Raw genomic sequence first — 16,793 nt, 5'->3', positions numbered from 1 at the left:
TCTCCAAGAATCTCCGGCCCTCTATGAGCTTTCCAGAGGGGGGGGGCACTGACTGATCCTCCCCCCTTCTCCACTTTAACTGACTCTCTGCTGCTCTCAGTATACTGTGTCTCCTAGAGCATGTTCAGCCCACATCAGGCCATGGGGGAAATAATTATTTTTTCTTTATCGTCTGTTTCCTTTACAAAGTTACCTTTTTTTGCACGCCCGGGGAGTCCTCAAAGCAGGCAGGCACCTTTATTTGTGGATTGCCTGGCCTGCCTTCATTTGTGATGATCAGTGTTCAACACCCACCTTACTATGCAATAGAGCGATATTGTACTTTGACCACATTATGAGCAGACAAGAGTCACTGGAAAAGACAATAATGCTCCTAAGTGGAAGGCAGCAGGAAAAGCATATTCGAAAGGGTCAAAAAGAGGAGCAAAAACCCCAATGAAAGCCTTTTATTAGGCTGCAGAAAGAAAATCACAGTGTAAGGATGTGTCACTGGCAACCCAGATCAAGTTAGTTCATGCTATAGTATTTCCTAATACTATGTATGGGTGTGAAAGTTGGACAGTGAAGAAAGCTGACAGGAAGAAAGTAGATTCCTTTGAAATGTGGTGTTGAAGAAGAACTTTAGGGATCCCATAGACCACCCAAAAACACACACACAAATCAGTGGGTTCTAGATCATATCAAGCCTGAACTGTCCCTAGAAGCTAAAATGACTAAACTGAAGCTATCGTGCTTTGATCACAGTACGAGAAGACAGGGGTCACTGGAAAAGACAATCATGCTAGGAAGAGTGGAAGGCAGCAGGAAAAGAGGAAGACCCAACAGGAGATGGATTGACTCTATAAAGGAAGCCACGGCCCTCAGTTTGCAAGACCTGAGCAAGGCTGTTGACGATAGGACTTTTGGAGGACATTGATTCATAGGGGCGCCAGGAGTCAGAAGCAATTGGATGGCACTTAACATACACACACAGTGAACAATCTATTTACATTATATCACAAGCATAAACGGTCTATTTCAAATGGAACGGGCAACTCTCCAGGTAGAGCAGATGGTCAAATTAGCATGCACAGCTGCTCTTTACCAGTAAAGTCAGTACAAAAGGGAATCTGCCTGGACAGCTTTCACCTTAAGTGGTTTGTGTCTTATTTTCTGGTTTTCAAAGTATGATGAACATTTCCTCCCAGGCTCATTTCTCAGCTTCATATTTGAACATCCTGACTGGAAGGAGGGAAAACCCTACTTTATCAGCATTGAATACATTAATATTCTCTCTTCTACTGTAAAGTTGTTTTCCCTTTGCTTTAGAATAGAATCATAGAGTTGGAAGGGGCCACCATGGCCATCTAGTCCAACCCCCTGCACAATGCAGGAAATCCACAACTACCCCCCCACACTCCCAGTGACCCCTACGCCATGCCCAGACAATGGCAAAAAAACCCAAAACAAAACAAAAATCCCAAAACTCTCCAAGATCCCTGGCCAATCTGGCCTGGAGGAAAATTGCTTCCTGACCCCAATGTGGTGATCAGCACTACACTGGACGAAGAAGAGTCGGTTTTTGTATGCTGACTTTCTCTACCACTTAAGGAAGAACCAAACCAAACCAGCTTACAATCACCTTCCCTGCCCCTCTCTTTAACTGACACCCTGTGAGGTAGGTGGGGCTGAGAGAGCTGTGACTAGCCCAAGGTTACCTAGCTGGCTTCATGTGTAGGAGTGGGGAAACCAATCCAGTTCACCTGATTAGCTTCCACCGCTAGGGTTGCCAACCTCCAGGTAGTAGCAGGAGATCTCCTGCTATTACAACTGATCTCCAGTCGATAGAGATCAGTACACCTGGAGAAAATGGCCGCTTTGGCCATTGGACTCTATGGCATTGAAGTCCCTCCCCTCCCCAAACCTCATCCTCCTCAGGCTCCGCCTCCAAAACCTCCCCCAATGGCGAAGAGGGACCTGGCAACCCTATCCACCGCTCATGTGGAGGAGCAGGGAACGGCTTGGGGGTTTAACTAGTGCTTTAACTGGAGATGCCAGGGATTGGACCTGGGACCTTCTGCATGCCAAACAGATGCTCTACAAACTGAGCCACAGCCACTCTGACTCTCTAGTCCCCCTCTGAGGCTTAGAGACAGCGTAAAGTTCTTCCCTTCCAGCATTTACACTGTCACCTCCTGCGTCCAAATGTCAGGTTTCTTTTGGACAACCTTCGCAAGGCCTCCTTCACCTGATCATTCCTCAGACAATAAATCATGGGGTTCAGAAAGGGCGTAGCGGAAGTGTAGAAAAGTGTTATGGCCTTAGCAATCTCTCTCTGGTTTTCTCCGTCGGGAGCCAAGTACATTCCTGCAACAGAGCCATAGAAAAGCGTGACTACCACTATGTGGAATGAAATGGTGGAAAAGGCCTTCCTGCGGCTGCCTTCGAAAGAGGGTTTCATCAGGGTGAGGATGATCACTGCGTAGGACAAGACGGCAAACAGCACGTTGCCTAAAATCAGAACGTTGGCACAAATCTGGAAAACAATGGGGGCGACTCCGAAGGGTGGGCAGGCCAAGGCCAGAATAGGCCCCGGATCACACAAAAAGTGATCAATGACATTGGGGCCACAGAAGGACATATTGGACATCATAATCACCGGGATGACATATCCCATGAAACCGCAGATCCAACAAGCAACCACCAGGTTGTAGCAGGACTCTTGCGTCATGAGTTGTGGGTAGTGGAGGGGATGGCAGATGGCCACATGCCGATCTAAGGCCATGGCTGAGAGGAAGAAATTTTCAGTGGCACCAAAAGAGAATAACATGTAGAACTGAAGGAAGCAGTCACTGAAGGAAATGACCCCATAAGGGGACGCCAAGTCAACGAGCATGCGAGGCGCCGTGGTGCTCACGTAGCAGATCTCCAGCCAGGAGAAGTTGCCCAGCAGGATGTACATGGGAAGCCGGGACAGGTGGGTGTCTAGGACCACCAGGGTGATGATGGTGATGTTCTCTGCCAACGTGATGACATAGAGGATGCCAAAAAAGATGAGGAGCAGGAAACGTTCTTGTCGGCCGACTCCAAATCCCAGCAAAATGAATTCCTGTACTCTGGTCCTATTGTCCAGCTCCATCTGGAATCAGAAAATAGAGTCAACATCACACACTGTATGGAACTATTGTCTGCCTATCCATAAAATGCTAACCAAGCATGCTATTTAAGAAGGACTGGTGGGCAGTTCTCCACATGAGCAGCAGACGCTAATCTGGTGAACTGGGTTGGTTTCCCCACTCTTCCACATGAGCCAGCTGGGTGACCTTGGGCCAGTCCCAGCTCTCTTAGGGCTCTCTCAGCCCCACCTACATCACAGGTGTCTGTTATGGGGAAGGGAAGGAAGAAGAAGAAGAGTTGGTTTTTATATGCCGACCTTCTCTACCATTTAAGGAAGAATCACGCCCTCCTACAATCACCTTCCCTTCCCCTCCCCACAACAGACACCTGTGAGGTAGGTGGGGCTGAGAGAGCTTTGACCAGCCAAGGACACCCAGCTGGCTTCATGTGGAGGAGTGGGGAATCAAACCTGGCTCTCCAGATTAGAGTCCACCGCTCCAAACCACCGCTCTTAACTACTACACCACGCTGGCTCCCAGCAATTGTAACCTGGTTTGATTCTTCCTTAAGTTTTTCTCACTGGAAAATGTCTCCCTCATGCTTTTATTTCATCTAGGAAAATCATATGGATATACTGTTTCCCTCCTTGAGAAGGCAATTGCTGAGGCAAAACTAAAAGTTTAAAATACAGCTGAACTATGGGATTTAGCTCTCTTGTAATAGCTGCCAGTCAGATCCACAGATGATTAAACATTCTATTCGACACATGGAAAGTATTCAACAAAGAAACTATTATGGTCTGTTGTTAACACACAGTCAGAAATAATTCTTTCTCTCTCCTTCCACCCTCTTTCTTGCCAGCTGTTGATAACAATAGATCCAAATTTCGTCGAAGGAACCCAAATCTTTTTCTTGGACGGGGCATAACCATTCAAGATCGACCCCTCTGCATTTCCTGCTTCAGCCTTCTTTGTTTCGTTCCCCGTTTCTTTACCTCAGTAACATTCAAAGTGCTACTTTGCTTAGCGGAAGTCCATTGCTGAAGATCAGTAGGAACAACTTCATCAGGGTGGCCCCATTGCCCAGCTCCATCTGGAGGAGAGATCAAATTGGTAACAAGGCGTGCAACCAGAAGCAAAACTTCTCTCGCTGATTCTTGGTGCTGAACAGGCAGTTGCTTCTGCACTATTGTTGGTAAAGAGTCTTTGGTTGGTCAGGAGTAATTTGTAAAGAACAAAGCCAGTACTCGAGCAGAATAGACCGTGTTTTTCAACTTTACCAACAAGTGGTTTAGGTCAGGGGTAGGAAAATTTCATCCCTACATGGCCTACCTGTTTTTACTTGAACTCTCTTCCAAAATGTAGACTTAAAATGTTCAAAGAAAGCATGCAGACTCAGGTTGATCTCTGAGCATATCAGACATAATCAAATTGTGTTAAGTAAATCTGAGTTCCCACTTCTTTCTACGAAGGCAAGAAATGCTTTGCTGCATCATCCCTAAATGCACCTAATCTGGAATTCTTCTCCTGAATCCCAGCAAACATCTGGCCATAGCTCACCAACCAGAAATTACCCAGTGGTCTACCAATGGATCATGTTCTTCCTTCTCCCAACCCTGGTTTAGCAAGTGTTATATTAACAGCCTATTCCTGAGCTGGTGGCGTTCGGGGAGGGCGGGAAGAGGCACAGCCGCACCTCCTCCTAAGCCGTTTTCGCGCACGCCGCAAGAACGAACGGAGCTTTTAGCCCCGTTGAAAACAGCAAGGCTGCGCCTGCTAAAAAGCAGGCACGGCACCGCTGTTCCCGGCACCGGGGTAATAGGCCGAATGGGGATAGGAAACCGCCTAACTGGTGGTTCCTCCCCCACAGTCTGGGAACCCTCCCCTGCTCCGGCATGGCCATTCTATGCCTTGGCCTGCACCATGGAGAAACAGCGCTGGTGGAGGGGCGCGGCTCCGCGGCACTTGGGCGCTGCCAGAACTGCCCTCGCCAGCAGCATAAGTGCATCTTAATGTTTAGACGCACTTACGCTGGCGGCCAGGTCATGCTGCCTCCTAAGGGGATTCGGCCCCCTTCCTCAGGAATGCGCTGTTAATCATGTGAACACTACAGTAATATGGTAGAACCAATTTCTTGTCCGATGGAGATGCAGAAAGTTCCGCAATCTTGTAGATCCTCTTTCAGATGGGCCGCCTCAGCAAACCTCACCTTCTGGGATTCTCATGTCATCTCCTTTTGTGTGGTACTCTGGAGTTTTGCTTCTCAATCATCTTCAGTGTTCTTCTTCAACCACTCAGGGACGTGAGGTAGGCCTAATGTTGGCGTTATGCCTTGTAGTATTCTGGACTTGAATCTTTATGGCGAACCGAGAAGAGGTTGGCTTAGTTTGGGCAGGATGGTTGTGTGTTTCGTTTAGAGGTTCTGTTCTGGTTTTATGTTATTTGCTGAAGCTTTATCCAAGAATTGGCCCAATGGGTGCTGTTGGTCTATTGAGGACAGTTTCCCATCAAAACAAGATCTCCTTGGAGACCAATTGCTCCTTCGTTAGAGAACCAGTTACTTATTAGGTCTTTGTTTTCTCCAATATTTAATGGGGAAATGAAATGGGGGCTGTTTAACTTTTCCCCTCCCCTGGATCCCCCATACACATGGGTAAAAGAAATGGCTAGGAGGGCCTCCTAAGGATGATGAAAGAATGTCTGTTTATGCCACAAGACATGCTTAATGAACACTTGGGGAGACAGCTATTTCTTTGGCTGGTCCACCTGGAGGCATTCAGCAGCCCTTCTGAAGAGATGATACATATCCAACAAACAGTTTGGGCTTAGAGACTGTACACATGATACTTAGGGTTGCCAACCTCCAGGTACTAGCTGGAGATCTCCTGCTATTACAACTGATCTCCAGCCGACAGAGATCAGTTCACCTGGAGAAAATGACAGCTCTGGCAATTGGACTCTATGGCGTTGGAGTCCCTCCCCAAACCCCGCCCTCCTCAGGCTCTGCCCCAAAAACCTCCTGCTGGTGGCAAAGAGGGAGCTGGCAACCCTAGTGATACTGCAATATGATATTGCAATAACTGTTTGCAAATTGCAATGACTGCAGCACCCCAGTACCAAAGCAAAGTTTGCCGGTACATAAGGCAGGGGCCCGTAACCTTTTTGAGCCTGTGGGCACCTTTGGAATTGGGGCATGTGGTCATGGGCGCAGACACGAAACAAGCATGGCAGAAAATTGAGCAGCCACAAAATGGAGGTGGATTCCCGCACAGTCACCACTCTGGTGACTTTGGGTCTTTGTGTGGATTATGCATGCTGTTTCCGGCTGCCAGAGGTCGCCTCGCTCTCCCCCTGCCTTTCCCCGCGTTCTGCCTGTGTTTTCAGGGACCTGTTTTATTTTAAATTTGGAAACGTGGGCAAAATGCGGGGAAACGCAGGGGGAGAGCGAGGTGACCTCTGGCGGTCGGTAACAGCATGCATAATCCACACAAAGACCCAAAGTCATTGGAGCAGTGACTGCGAGGGAAACAGCCATGCATAAAAGACCGTTGTCTCCCCCATTCTTTTGCTCCCTGTGTGCTATTTTTAATCAGAACTGGCACCTACGTTTTAGTGACTTCACTGCTTGCTTTGTGTCCTGCTCTTGTCCAAAGCCCCAAGGTGGTTTGAGGCATTTTTAAAACTACGAGGACAATAAAAAAGCATAAGATTCATTTCGACAACACAAGGAAAGAGAGATGTCTATGTTTCTACACAGACATTGCCATTAGCCATAACCAGAGAATATATACAAACGGTGTGGAAGTTTGCATCTGTTTTTATTGAATTTAATAGACCGTGCGCAAACACAAAAATCACATAGCTGAGGGCCAAATGAGATGTGATGCCGTCCTCATCTCCACCTAAAACTAGGGTTGCCAACCTCCAGGTACTAGCTAGAGATCTCCTGCTATTACAGCTGATCTCCAGCCGAGAGAGATCAGTTCATCTGAAGAAAATGGCTGCTTTGGCCATTGGACTCTATGGCACTGGAGTCCCTCCCCTCCCCAAACCCTGCCCTCCTCAGGCCCCACCTCAGAAACCTCCCGCCGGTGGCAAAGAGGGATTGGCAACCCTACCTAAAACGGGCCATTTAAAAATGCTGCAGGAAAACGAACAAGGGAGGAGGACTCTTTCTCTCTTGTCTGATTGTCAGTATATGTGCTTGTTGCTTAGCCTTTTATGTTGGCCTCTACTGTTTCAACATTTCCTTCTTCTCTTCTGCTTTTTAGGCAGTCACCTTTCTCATCAGCAAGTTCTCCTTTCTCTTCAGCAGCCTCTTCAGAGCCTCCTTAACCTGATCGTTCCTCAGACAGTATATAAGAGGATTGAGAAAGGGTGTGATGGCAGTGTAAAAGATTACTATCGCCTTAGTAAGGTCTGAGGCGCTTTCTCCAGCTGAAGTTAAGTACATTGCAGCCAAAGAGCCATAGAAAAGTGTCACCACCACTAGGTGGAAAGATATGGTGGAGAAGGCCTTCCTACGGCTGCCTTGGAAAGAAGCTTTCAGTAGGGTCAGAATCACAACACCGTAGGACAGCATGACAAATAGGGCATTGCTTAAAATCCCTGTATTCAGGGAAATCTGACAGACATTGGGGGCATATCCTAGAGGTGGACAGGCCAGGGCTAGAATCGGCCCAGGGTCACACAAAAAGTGGTCAATGACGTTGGGACCACAGAAGGACAACCTGGAGATCAAAACCACCGGGAAAAGGTGCCAGAGGAAACCAAGGAGCCAAGAAGCACCCACAAGAGCATAGCAGAAATCATGGGACATAATTTGTGGGTAGCGCAGAGGGTGGCAGATGGCCAAGTACCGATCCAAGGCCATGGCGGAGAGGAAGAAGCTCTCAGTAGTGCCCAGTGAGAAGAAGACATAGAACTGAAGGAAGCAAGAATGGAAGGAGATGATCCCGTGAAGGGACGGCAAGTCAAAGAGCATCCGGGGCACAGTGGCCGTCACGTAACACATCTCCAGCCAGGAGAAGTTGCTCAGCAGGATGTACATGGGAAGCCGGGACAAGTGGGCATCTAGAACCACCAGGGTGATGATGGTGAGGTTCTCAGCCAATGTGAGGACGTAGAGAATGGTAAAAAAGATGAGAAGCAGGAACCGCTTCTGCTGCCCCTCTCCGAAGCCCAGCAAAATGAATTCTTTCACTGAAGTCTGATTGGCCAGCTCCATCTGGAACCAAGGAGGAAAGTTTAAATGCTGCACCCTCAGCAGAATTAGACATTTACCATATTCTGACAGACTTTGCCCAGGATCAGAGGAGTGTGCATATTATCTTAGGTGTTGTGGAACACAGGCAGGATGGTGCTGCTGCAGTCGTCTTGTTTGGGGGCTTCCTGGAGGCACCTGGTCGGCCACGGTGTGAACAGACTGCTGGATTTGATGGACCATGTTCTGATCCTGCATGACTTTTCTTATGTTCATAAGGAAGACAGGGCTATCAATGGCTACTAGGCAAACTGAATACCAGTCATGATGCAGACCTATTCTCTCCAGGATCAGAGGAGCATGCCTATTATATTAGAGGCTGTGGAAAACAGGCAGGATTATGCTGCTGCGGTCATCTTGTTTGTGGTCTTCCTAGAGGCACCTGGTTGGCCACCGTGTGAACAGACTGCTGGACTTGATGGGCATGGGTCTGATCCAGCAGGGCTTTTCTTATGTTCTTGTGTTCTAATACAAAGAAAATCGACACATTATCTCATAAGATGATGGAATGCACCCTCTTAAAACACAACCGAGATAAATGGATTACTCCCATATTGGCGAGAATTCCTGCCCCCATAACAAGAGATAAAACAGTCCCCTTTTTGCTGGTGGATAGAGATCAAAATATAACACTGGCCGCGGCCAAATATCTCTCCATCATATTTTCCTCTAAGAAATAACAGCTCAGGACCTATGTGTCATAGGAGCAAAGAAGGAAAGTAAAGCATATCCTTACAGACAGTTGCTTAGGCCTTCTTTCTGTTATCAGGACATATATCCATTTATGTAGTGCTTTTCCTCAGTTTGACGCAGCTGTATCTAAATAAGCCTTATGTGACAGCCTTCTAAGGTAGTTCAGCATTATTTGTTTTTAATCCCATTCTTCCTCCAAGAACAGCATACATGGTCCTGCTCTCCACCAGCATGGTGTAGTGGTTAAGAGCTGTGGTTTGGAGTGGTGGAGTCTGATCTGGAGAACCAGGTTCGATTCCCCACTCCTCCACATGAGTGGCGGAGGCTAATCTGGTGAATTGGATTTGTTTCCCCACTCCTACACACAAAGCCAGTTGGGTGACCTTGGGCAAGTCATTCTCTCTCAGCCTCACCTACCTCACAGGGTGTGTGTTGTGGGGAGGGGAAGGGAAGGAGATTGTAAGCCGGTTTGATTCTCCCTTAAGTGGCAGAGAAAGTCGGCATATAAAAGCCAACTCTTCTTCTTCTTCTTCTTCTTCTTCTTCTTCTTCTTCTTCTTCTTCTTCTTCTTCTTCTTCTTCTTTTCCCCTCACAACAGCTCTGTGAAGTAGACTATTCTGATGAGCTTCAGCCCAGCCATGGAGCTTCATGACCAAGTGAGAATATGAATGTGAGACTCTTCGGTCATCCCTTGACACTTCAACCCATACACTATATTGGCTTTCAGTCCCCTGCTTGAGGTGGGGGTGGAGGGAGGGCTGCGTGAGTGATAGATAGCACCTGTCCAAAGTGGTGATTGAACGAATCAGGAGGATTGCATGGAGCATGTTCATTCCATACCACACAATCACGGCACCAGAAACGTAACTTTTTGAAAGGGGTACAGTACTATCTGAGGAGCCCCTTGACATAGAGTGGTAAGCTGCAGTAATGCAGTCCAAAGCTCTGCTCATGACCTGAGGAAGGCAACCTGGGGAAGGCAATGGCAAAACCACCCCGTAAACAAAGTCTGCCTAGAAAATGTCAGGATGTGACATCACCCCATGGGTTAAGAACAGGGGACCGTTACCTTTTTACAGTACTATCTGCTTCATGTACAGGTTTAAAAGCAGAAGATAGTGGAATAAAATGTACTCCTATAAACTGATGGTGCTGCTGCTAGTCCTTCAAAGGCGGAAGCTGCCACCCTAACTGCTTCCACTTCAGACAACTCAGGTTTCTCTGCATCAAAAATGCAAAGTGGGTAGCCTGGCTCCTTGTTCTTCCTTTGGTCTTGCCTACTGTATTGTGTCCTTTACAAAGTGGGAGAGATTCCCAGCCTCCAGGACATCCTCTGTCCTCCTTCCACTTATGAAATTTCATCCTAGACTACTGACAAGTGGTTGACTTAGCAATGGATGGTCCCCCAGCATTGATAATATAATAATCAGCGTTACTATATTGGGCATCCTTTCCTTGACCAGGCAGATCTCTGCAATCTTTACAAGCCCTTAACAACCTAACTGAACATTTTTCATATTCCCTCTCCCTGCCTCAGCTCTCTCTCTCACCCTCTGGCTATAATTTTATAATGAAATGAGCTCTCAACTTCCCTCGAAGAAGTAAAAATCTTTTCCAGAAGGGTGGCATCCTTTAACATTTATCCCTCTACAGTTGCATCCCTGTTGTATTTACCATGACAACCACTTCCAGTTTTGTACCTCAGTAGACGTCACAGCGTTGACCCATCCGCTGAAGGTTCACCGTAGCACTGTGTCAGAATTTGGGAGAACGAGGCTATGTAGGTGTCCCTGTTGTCTGGTTCATCAGGAGCAGCAATTCTTCTCCTAATGTTTAGCTCCATCTGGAGCATCAGCCAATCTGCAAGAGGTCATTGGTCAGTAGTAAACTAAGATACTCTATGGGCGCTTTCACACATGCTGAATAACGCACTTTCAATCCACTTTCAATGCACTTTACTGATCGTTTGCAAGTGGATGTCATCATTTCACACAGTAAGACCCCCCTGCAAAGGGCATTGAAAGTGGATTGAAAGAAAGTGCATTATTCGGCATGTGTGGAAGTGCCCTGTGCTAGTTTGTTTGAAGCATCTCTTGTTGTTAGTACCAGTTTCAAGACATCTTTTCAGAGACTGGCGACAGTACACAGAAGAAAGAAGTTAATAATTAGTCAGTGCTAAGTGACATCAAGAATGAAGTCTTTCTTGACAGCATAAGAAGAGCCTTGCTGGTACAGCCCTGGAGATCACTTGGCCCAGAATTCTTTGCAAAACTGCCACCAACCAACAGGAGATAGGTGATCCACTAGAACAGTCCAGTAGCTCATTTGTCCATTGTAATCTCCCTTCTACACATCACAAATACTTCAAGCTGCCTTATACTGAATCAATACCCTCGGTCCATCCAAGTCAGTATTGTCTACTCAGATCGGCAGCGGCTCTCCAGGGCCTCAGGCTGAGGTCTTTCGCATCACCTACTTGCCTAGTCCCTTTAACTGGAGATGCCGGGGATTGAACCTGGGACCTTCTGCATGCCAAGCAGACGCTCTACCACTGAGCCACGCCCCCTCCTTCTAGCTCATATCTGACTGACTTAGCAGGTTTAGGATCTATAAAACAATGGTGCACACTTGTTTGGATAAAATATTTCTCTTAACGGGAAACAAAAAGTACCAACATTTTTAGAGTAATCTAAAATGTTAAGAGTAATCTAAAAGTTTATCAAAGCTAGCCCTCTTAGAACCCATTTTAACCCCCTTGTGTGAGCCTGTATTTTATACCTCAGCACTGCATAGATGACCAGCTCTCACCAGACAGAGCCAACGTTAGGAGGTTACATATCCCTTGGATTAACGCTTAGTTTTAAATTTAGTTTTGCTAGTAGACAGAGACATGACTGCACTGTAGAGCTAAATGTGGGCAGGTTGGCGGTAGCTCCGTACACCATCTCCATCCTGTTTTAAAATGTTTGCTGAGGCTTTCCTCCAGGAAATTAATGTCCCTTGAGAAGTTTTCAGTGGAGAGTAATTCTGTTTTCTATCCAAACAAGGTCTCCTCAGAGATCGGTTGCCTCCACAGGGAGAACTAGTACATGGCTTTTGCCTTCCTAGAGGAGGTGGTTTGCCATTGCCTGCTCCTGCAGGGGCTGAGAGAGTTCTGAGAGAACTGAGACTAGCCCAAGGTCGCCCAGCAGGCTTCGTGTGGAGGAGTGGGGAATCAAACCCGGTTCTCTGGATTAGAGTCTTAACTACCATGCCACGCTGGCTCAGCCCATAATGATACATAACAATAATGATACAAAACGAACAACGTTCCCAATTTTATCTATTTTTATTGCATTACATGGAATACAGAAATATTACATAATCAAAGCCATAATCAGAGATCATACATTTTATTTATTACATTTACTTTCTTCAAGGAAATCTGTCAACATAATGTACCTCAATAACCATTTCAATCCTTAAGGTTGCCAGCTCTGGGTTGGGAAATACCTGGAGATTTTTTGGGGGTGGGGTGGGGGAGCCTGAGGAGGCAGGGGTTTGAGGAGGGACTTCATAACGCCATAGAGTCCACCTTCAAAGGCAGCCTCCATGTGAACAGATCTCTGTCACCGGGAGATTAGTTGTAATCCGAGGAGATCTCCAGCGATCACCTGGAGGTTGGCAACTCTATTGAATTCGGGTCCTCAAAACGGAGAATCGACTACCTTTTTGTGACATGTGGTTGCTGACCAACCATTAAACTCCTCCCTCATCCTTTCTTCACCTGAGTTTTTCCGCATTATGCCCAGTCAGTTCAAAATACTAAAGAAGAAATCCCGTTAAGATTCTGATGAAGGCTCCTCTGATTAAGTTCATCCCGTGAATGGCATCAGGTTGATTTATATAGTCATCTTTCTCCCCAGGAAACTCACCTTTCTTCTCTGAAACCTGCCCAGTGCCTCCTTCACCTGATCATTCCTCAGGCAATAAATCATGGGGTTCAAAAAGGGCGTAATGGAAGTGTAGAAGAGCGTGACGGCCTTTGTGACCTCTGACTGATTTTCTCCATCTGGGATTATGTACATGGCTCCAACAGAGCCATAGAAAAGTGTCACCACCACGAGGTGGAATGAAATAGTGGAGAAAGCCTTTCTTCTACTCCCTTCGAAAGAGGGCTTCATCAGGGTGAGAATTACAGTGCTATAAGACAGCGCGACAAAGAGGACATTTCCCAGAAGGAAAATATTCACTAAAATCTGACAAAGAAGGGGAGCCACTCCTAAGGGTGGGCAGGCCAGGGAGAGGAGGGGCCCAGCATCACACAAAAAGTGGTCAATGATGTTGGGGCCGCAGAAGGACAACCTAGACATCAGAGTCACTGGGACAACAAAGGCAGTGAAGCCAAGGACCCAACAAGCAGCCACCAGAACACAGCAAAAATTTGTGGACATGATTTGTGGGTAGTGCAGAGGGTGGCAGATGGCCAAGTACCGATCCAAGGCCATGGCAGAGAGGAAGAGATCTTCAGTGGTGCCAAGAGAGAATAACAGGTAGAACTGGAGGAAGCAGTCCCTGAAAGAGCTGATCCCTTGAGGGGAGGACAGGTCAAAGATCATACGAGGCACGGTGGTGCTCACGTAACACATCTCCAGCCAGGAAAAGTGGCTCAGCAGGATGTACATGGGAAGCCGGGCCAGGTGGGCATCTAGGAGCACCAGTGCGATGATGATAAAGTTCTCAGCCAACGTGAGCACGTAAAGAATGGTGAAAAAGATGAGGAGCAGGAACCGTTCCTGTTGGCCGACTCTAAATCCCAGCAAAATAAATTCCTGAACTGTGGTTCCATTGGCCAACTCCATCTGGAATCAGATGATACGTTCATTGCATAGCAGAAACAAAGATAATCGGTTTGTCCTACAATTCTAAAGAGGACCCTTTGGCCACTTCTCCTACCCCATTTTGTTTGGAGGTCCCATGCAACTATTTTTCTGATCAGTTACACAAAACACACTGTTTTCACAAAGATTTTGAAACAACCCTCCACCTCTTCCCCCTGAATCCAAGAAGAAGCATGCTGAATTGAGATAAAGAGAATTTTCCCTCCTGTTCATCTCCCCTCCCCCTCTATTTGAGGTGTCCTCTTTGTCAAATTGAAGCTTGTGCTACCAATTGTGTGCTTCTTGAGGAGCAGTTTGTGTGTTCCTCGGGTCTGGGACCTTTTAATACTGCAAAACTCCATAATCACCGATGCTGCTAGACTACAAAGTGTAGAATTTAACCGTGACAAAAGCACTTTGAATATATCCATGGACGTTCCCTCCCCTGCCCAGTGATATCAATTCCCTCTCCACAGCTGCTGGACCTCTTAACAGGCTGGGCGATCCCCCAGACAGGGGAAGCCACTGATAACTAATCTAAGACTGCTGTTTGCAATGATGGTCATTGATAGATCAGTGCTAATTTGCAGAAGAAAGTCAGAACTGGAGCAAAACTGATCCCTTTTTAAAGAGTCTTCGTCAAAAAGCAAGATCGCTTAGAGAAGAGTTGAACTGAGTTTGGTGTAGGGAACTCTGCTTAATTTTTTTTTCTTTTGCTATATCAGCAGCCTGCTTACATGTTTCCAATTTCCAAAGGAACAATACCCGTTCAGGGTCTCTGAAAAGTCCCGGCATAATACACCTTCTCCCATGAATGTGTAGGAAGTGCCCTCCTGGACTGACCTGCTTCAGAATTATTTGCAAAAATTGCAGCATCCTGTAGAGAATAGGTGCTCCACTGGAGATTGGTCCTCCTTTCTGCCTTGCTTATATGGTAGCTGAATTAAATAAAACCCATGATTGAATCAAATAATGCTGCTCATGGAAAGAAGAAGGAGAAGGAGAAGGAGAAGGAGAAGGTGAAGGAGAAAGAGAAGGAGAAGGAGGAGGAGGAGAAGGAGAAGGAGAAGAAGAAGAAGGAGAAGAAGAAGAGTTGGTTTTTATATCCCAACTTTCTCTACCTTTAAGGAGTCTCAAACCGGCTTACAATCTCCTTCCCTTCCTCTCCCCACAACAGAAGCCTTGTGAGGGAGGTGCGGCTGGGAGAGTTTGGAGAGAACTGCGACTAGCCCAAGGTCACCTTACTTCATGAGGAGGAGTGGGGAATCCAACTCGGTTCTCCAGATTAGAGTCCACCGCTCTTAACCACTACACCACACCGGCTCTGAAATGAAATATTTCATACCAACCTTGTTAGAGGGCACCTGAGGAAATCTAGCTTTCTAGGAGTCGCCGCTCAGATTTCCTTTTCTTTGGGAAGAGCCCACGTTTTCATACCTCAGTAGTGCAAGATCACTTCTCCCACCAGCCGCAGCCATGATTTAGAGACAGTGCGCACATCTGGAGGACACACATTATTCCCTGTATCGTAACTTGGGCTCAAATGTGCTTTCAGTCGCAGACAGAGACTGCATGGTAAATTGACTGCAGGCAGCTTGCTTATTGGTTGTGTATGAAGACTCCACCCTTTATTAAGAGCTTCGCTGACGCTTTCGTCCGGGAAAGTTGCTTGGGGAGCTTTCTGTGGAAGGCGGCTCTGTTTTCAAACCACCCAAAATCTCTTGGGGGACTACGTGGAATTCCCTCCCTGGTGACATCAGGGCCTTGCGGGACCTTAAAGCGTTCCACGGGGCCTCGAAGACGGAATTGTTCCACCGCAACAGAGGGCAGCTGCAGGTTGGCCATTGGTGCTGGCCTCCCCATCCCTCCCCCCACTTTTGCTAACTTTGCAGTGTTGTGCTGCCTGATTGGTAGGGTTGCCAACCTCCAGGTACTCAATAAATCACAACGTGTGCTGAGAAAACACTGGTTAAAGGGAAAAACAGCACCAGCTCCAATTAACAATAATCAAACTGAATTATATAATGATTACTCAAAAATAATTCAGTATTGGTGTACTATTCTGTACATTTGTCAGTGATATAATCAAAACAGTCACAACCAAGGTGTCACAGGTTACCCCACCAATGAAAAATAAAAGTATTATAAACATCAAAATGAAATAGAGTCCAAAGTGTACAATTCGAGTTCAAATAAAAGTCCAGTACTGAGTCCTCTTAAGAGAAAATGAGCTGGTTCCGGGAAGATCCAGAAACCATCTGGTATGAAACTTGCAATAATGACAGTGCATCAAGGTCCAAAGTCCAACAAATCCAAGACAACACCTCCGGATTTGAGTGTGTTTCGCCTGGAAAGAGCTTCTTCAGTTGATTAATCAATTTTCATAAGGGTACAACGACCTCAACTTCTTCAGTTGATTAATCAATTTTCATAAGGGTACAACGACCTCAATGACCAGCGGCCCCACGGGCTCTAGCCGTGGGGCCGCTGGTCATTGAGGTCGTTGTACCCTTATGAAAATTGATTAATCAACTGAAGAAGTTGAGGTCGTTGTACCCTTATGAAAATTGATTAATCAACTGAAGAAGCTCTTTCCAGGCGAAACACACTCAAATCCGGAGGTGTTGTCTTGGATTTGTTGGACTTTGGACCTTGATGCACTGTCATTATTGCAAGTTTCATACCAGATGGTTTCTGGATCTTCCCGGAACCAGCTCATTTTCTCTTAAGAGGACTCAGTATTGGACTTTTATTTGAACTCGAATTGTACACTTTGGACTCTATTTCATTTTGATGTTTATAATACTTTTATTTTTCATTGGTGGGGTAACCTGTGACACCTTGGTTGTGACTGTTTTGATTATATCACTGACAAATGTACAG

General features: G+C 46.6%; 3 protein-coding genes across 3 annotated transcripts; all 3 read right to left on the bottom strand.

Moving 5' to 3' along the window:
• Nucleotides 1-2,167: 2,167 nt before the first annotated feature.
• On the bottom strand, nt 2,168-3,118 carry LOC130490353 (olfactory receptor 11G2-like). Its single transcript, XM_056864180.1, has one exon. The coding sequence runs from the start codon at nt 3,116-3,118 to the stop codon at nt 2,168-2,170; it is 951 nt and encodes a 316-aa protein (XP_056720158.1).
• A 4,244-nt stretch (nt 3,119-7,362) lies between these two features.
• LOC130490352 (olfactory receptor 11G2-like) lies at nt 7,363-8,322 on the bottom strand. The gene has a single exon (XM_056864178.1). The coding sequence runs from the start codon at nt 8,320-8,322 to the stop codon at nt 7,363-7,365; it is 960 nt and encodes a 319-aa protein (XP_056720156.1).
• A 2,440-nt stretch (nt 8,323-10,762) lies between these two features.
• Nucleotides 10,763-13,892, bottom strand: LOC130490351 (olfactory receptor 11H6-like). Its single transcript, XM_056864177.1, has 2 exons — nt 12,966-13,892; nt 10,763-10,801 (listed from the first exon to the last, which is right to left on the bottom strand). The coding sequence occupies exons 1-2, from the start codon at nt 13,890-13,892 to the stop codon at nt 10,763-10,765; spliced, it is 966 nt and encodes a 321-aa protein (XP_056720155.1).
• Between the last annotated feature and the right edge of the window lie 2,901 nt (nt 13,893-16,793).

The sequence above is a fragment of the Euleptes europaea genome, chromosome 18, assembly GCF_029931775.1.
Source record: "Euleptes europaea isolate rEulEur1 chromosome 18, rEulEur1.hap1, whole genome shotgun sequence".
Classification (NCBI taxonomy): domain Eukaryota; kingdom Metazoa; phylum Chordata; class Lepidosauria; order Squamata; family Sphaerodactylidae; genus Euleptes; species Euleptes europaea.
The sequence above is the reverse complement of the archived record's forward strand: the minus strand, read 5'-3'. Positions and strand labels throughout refer to the sequence as shown.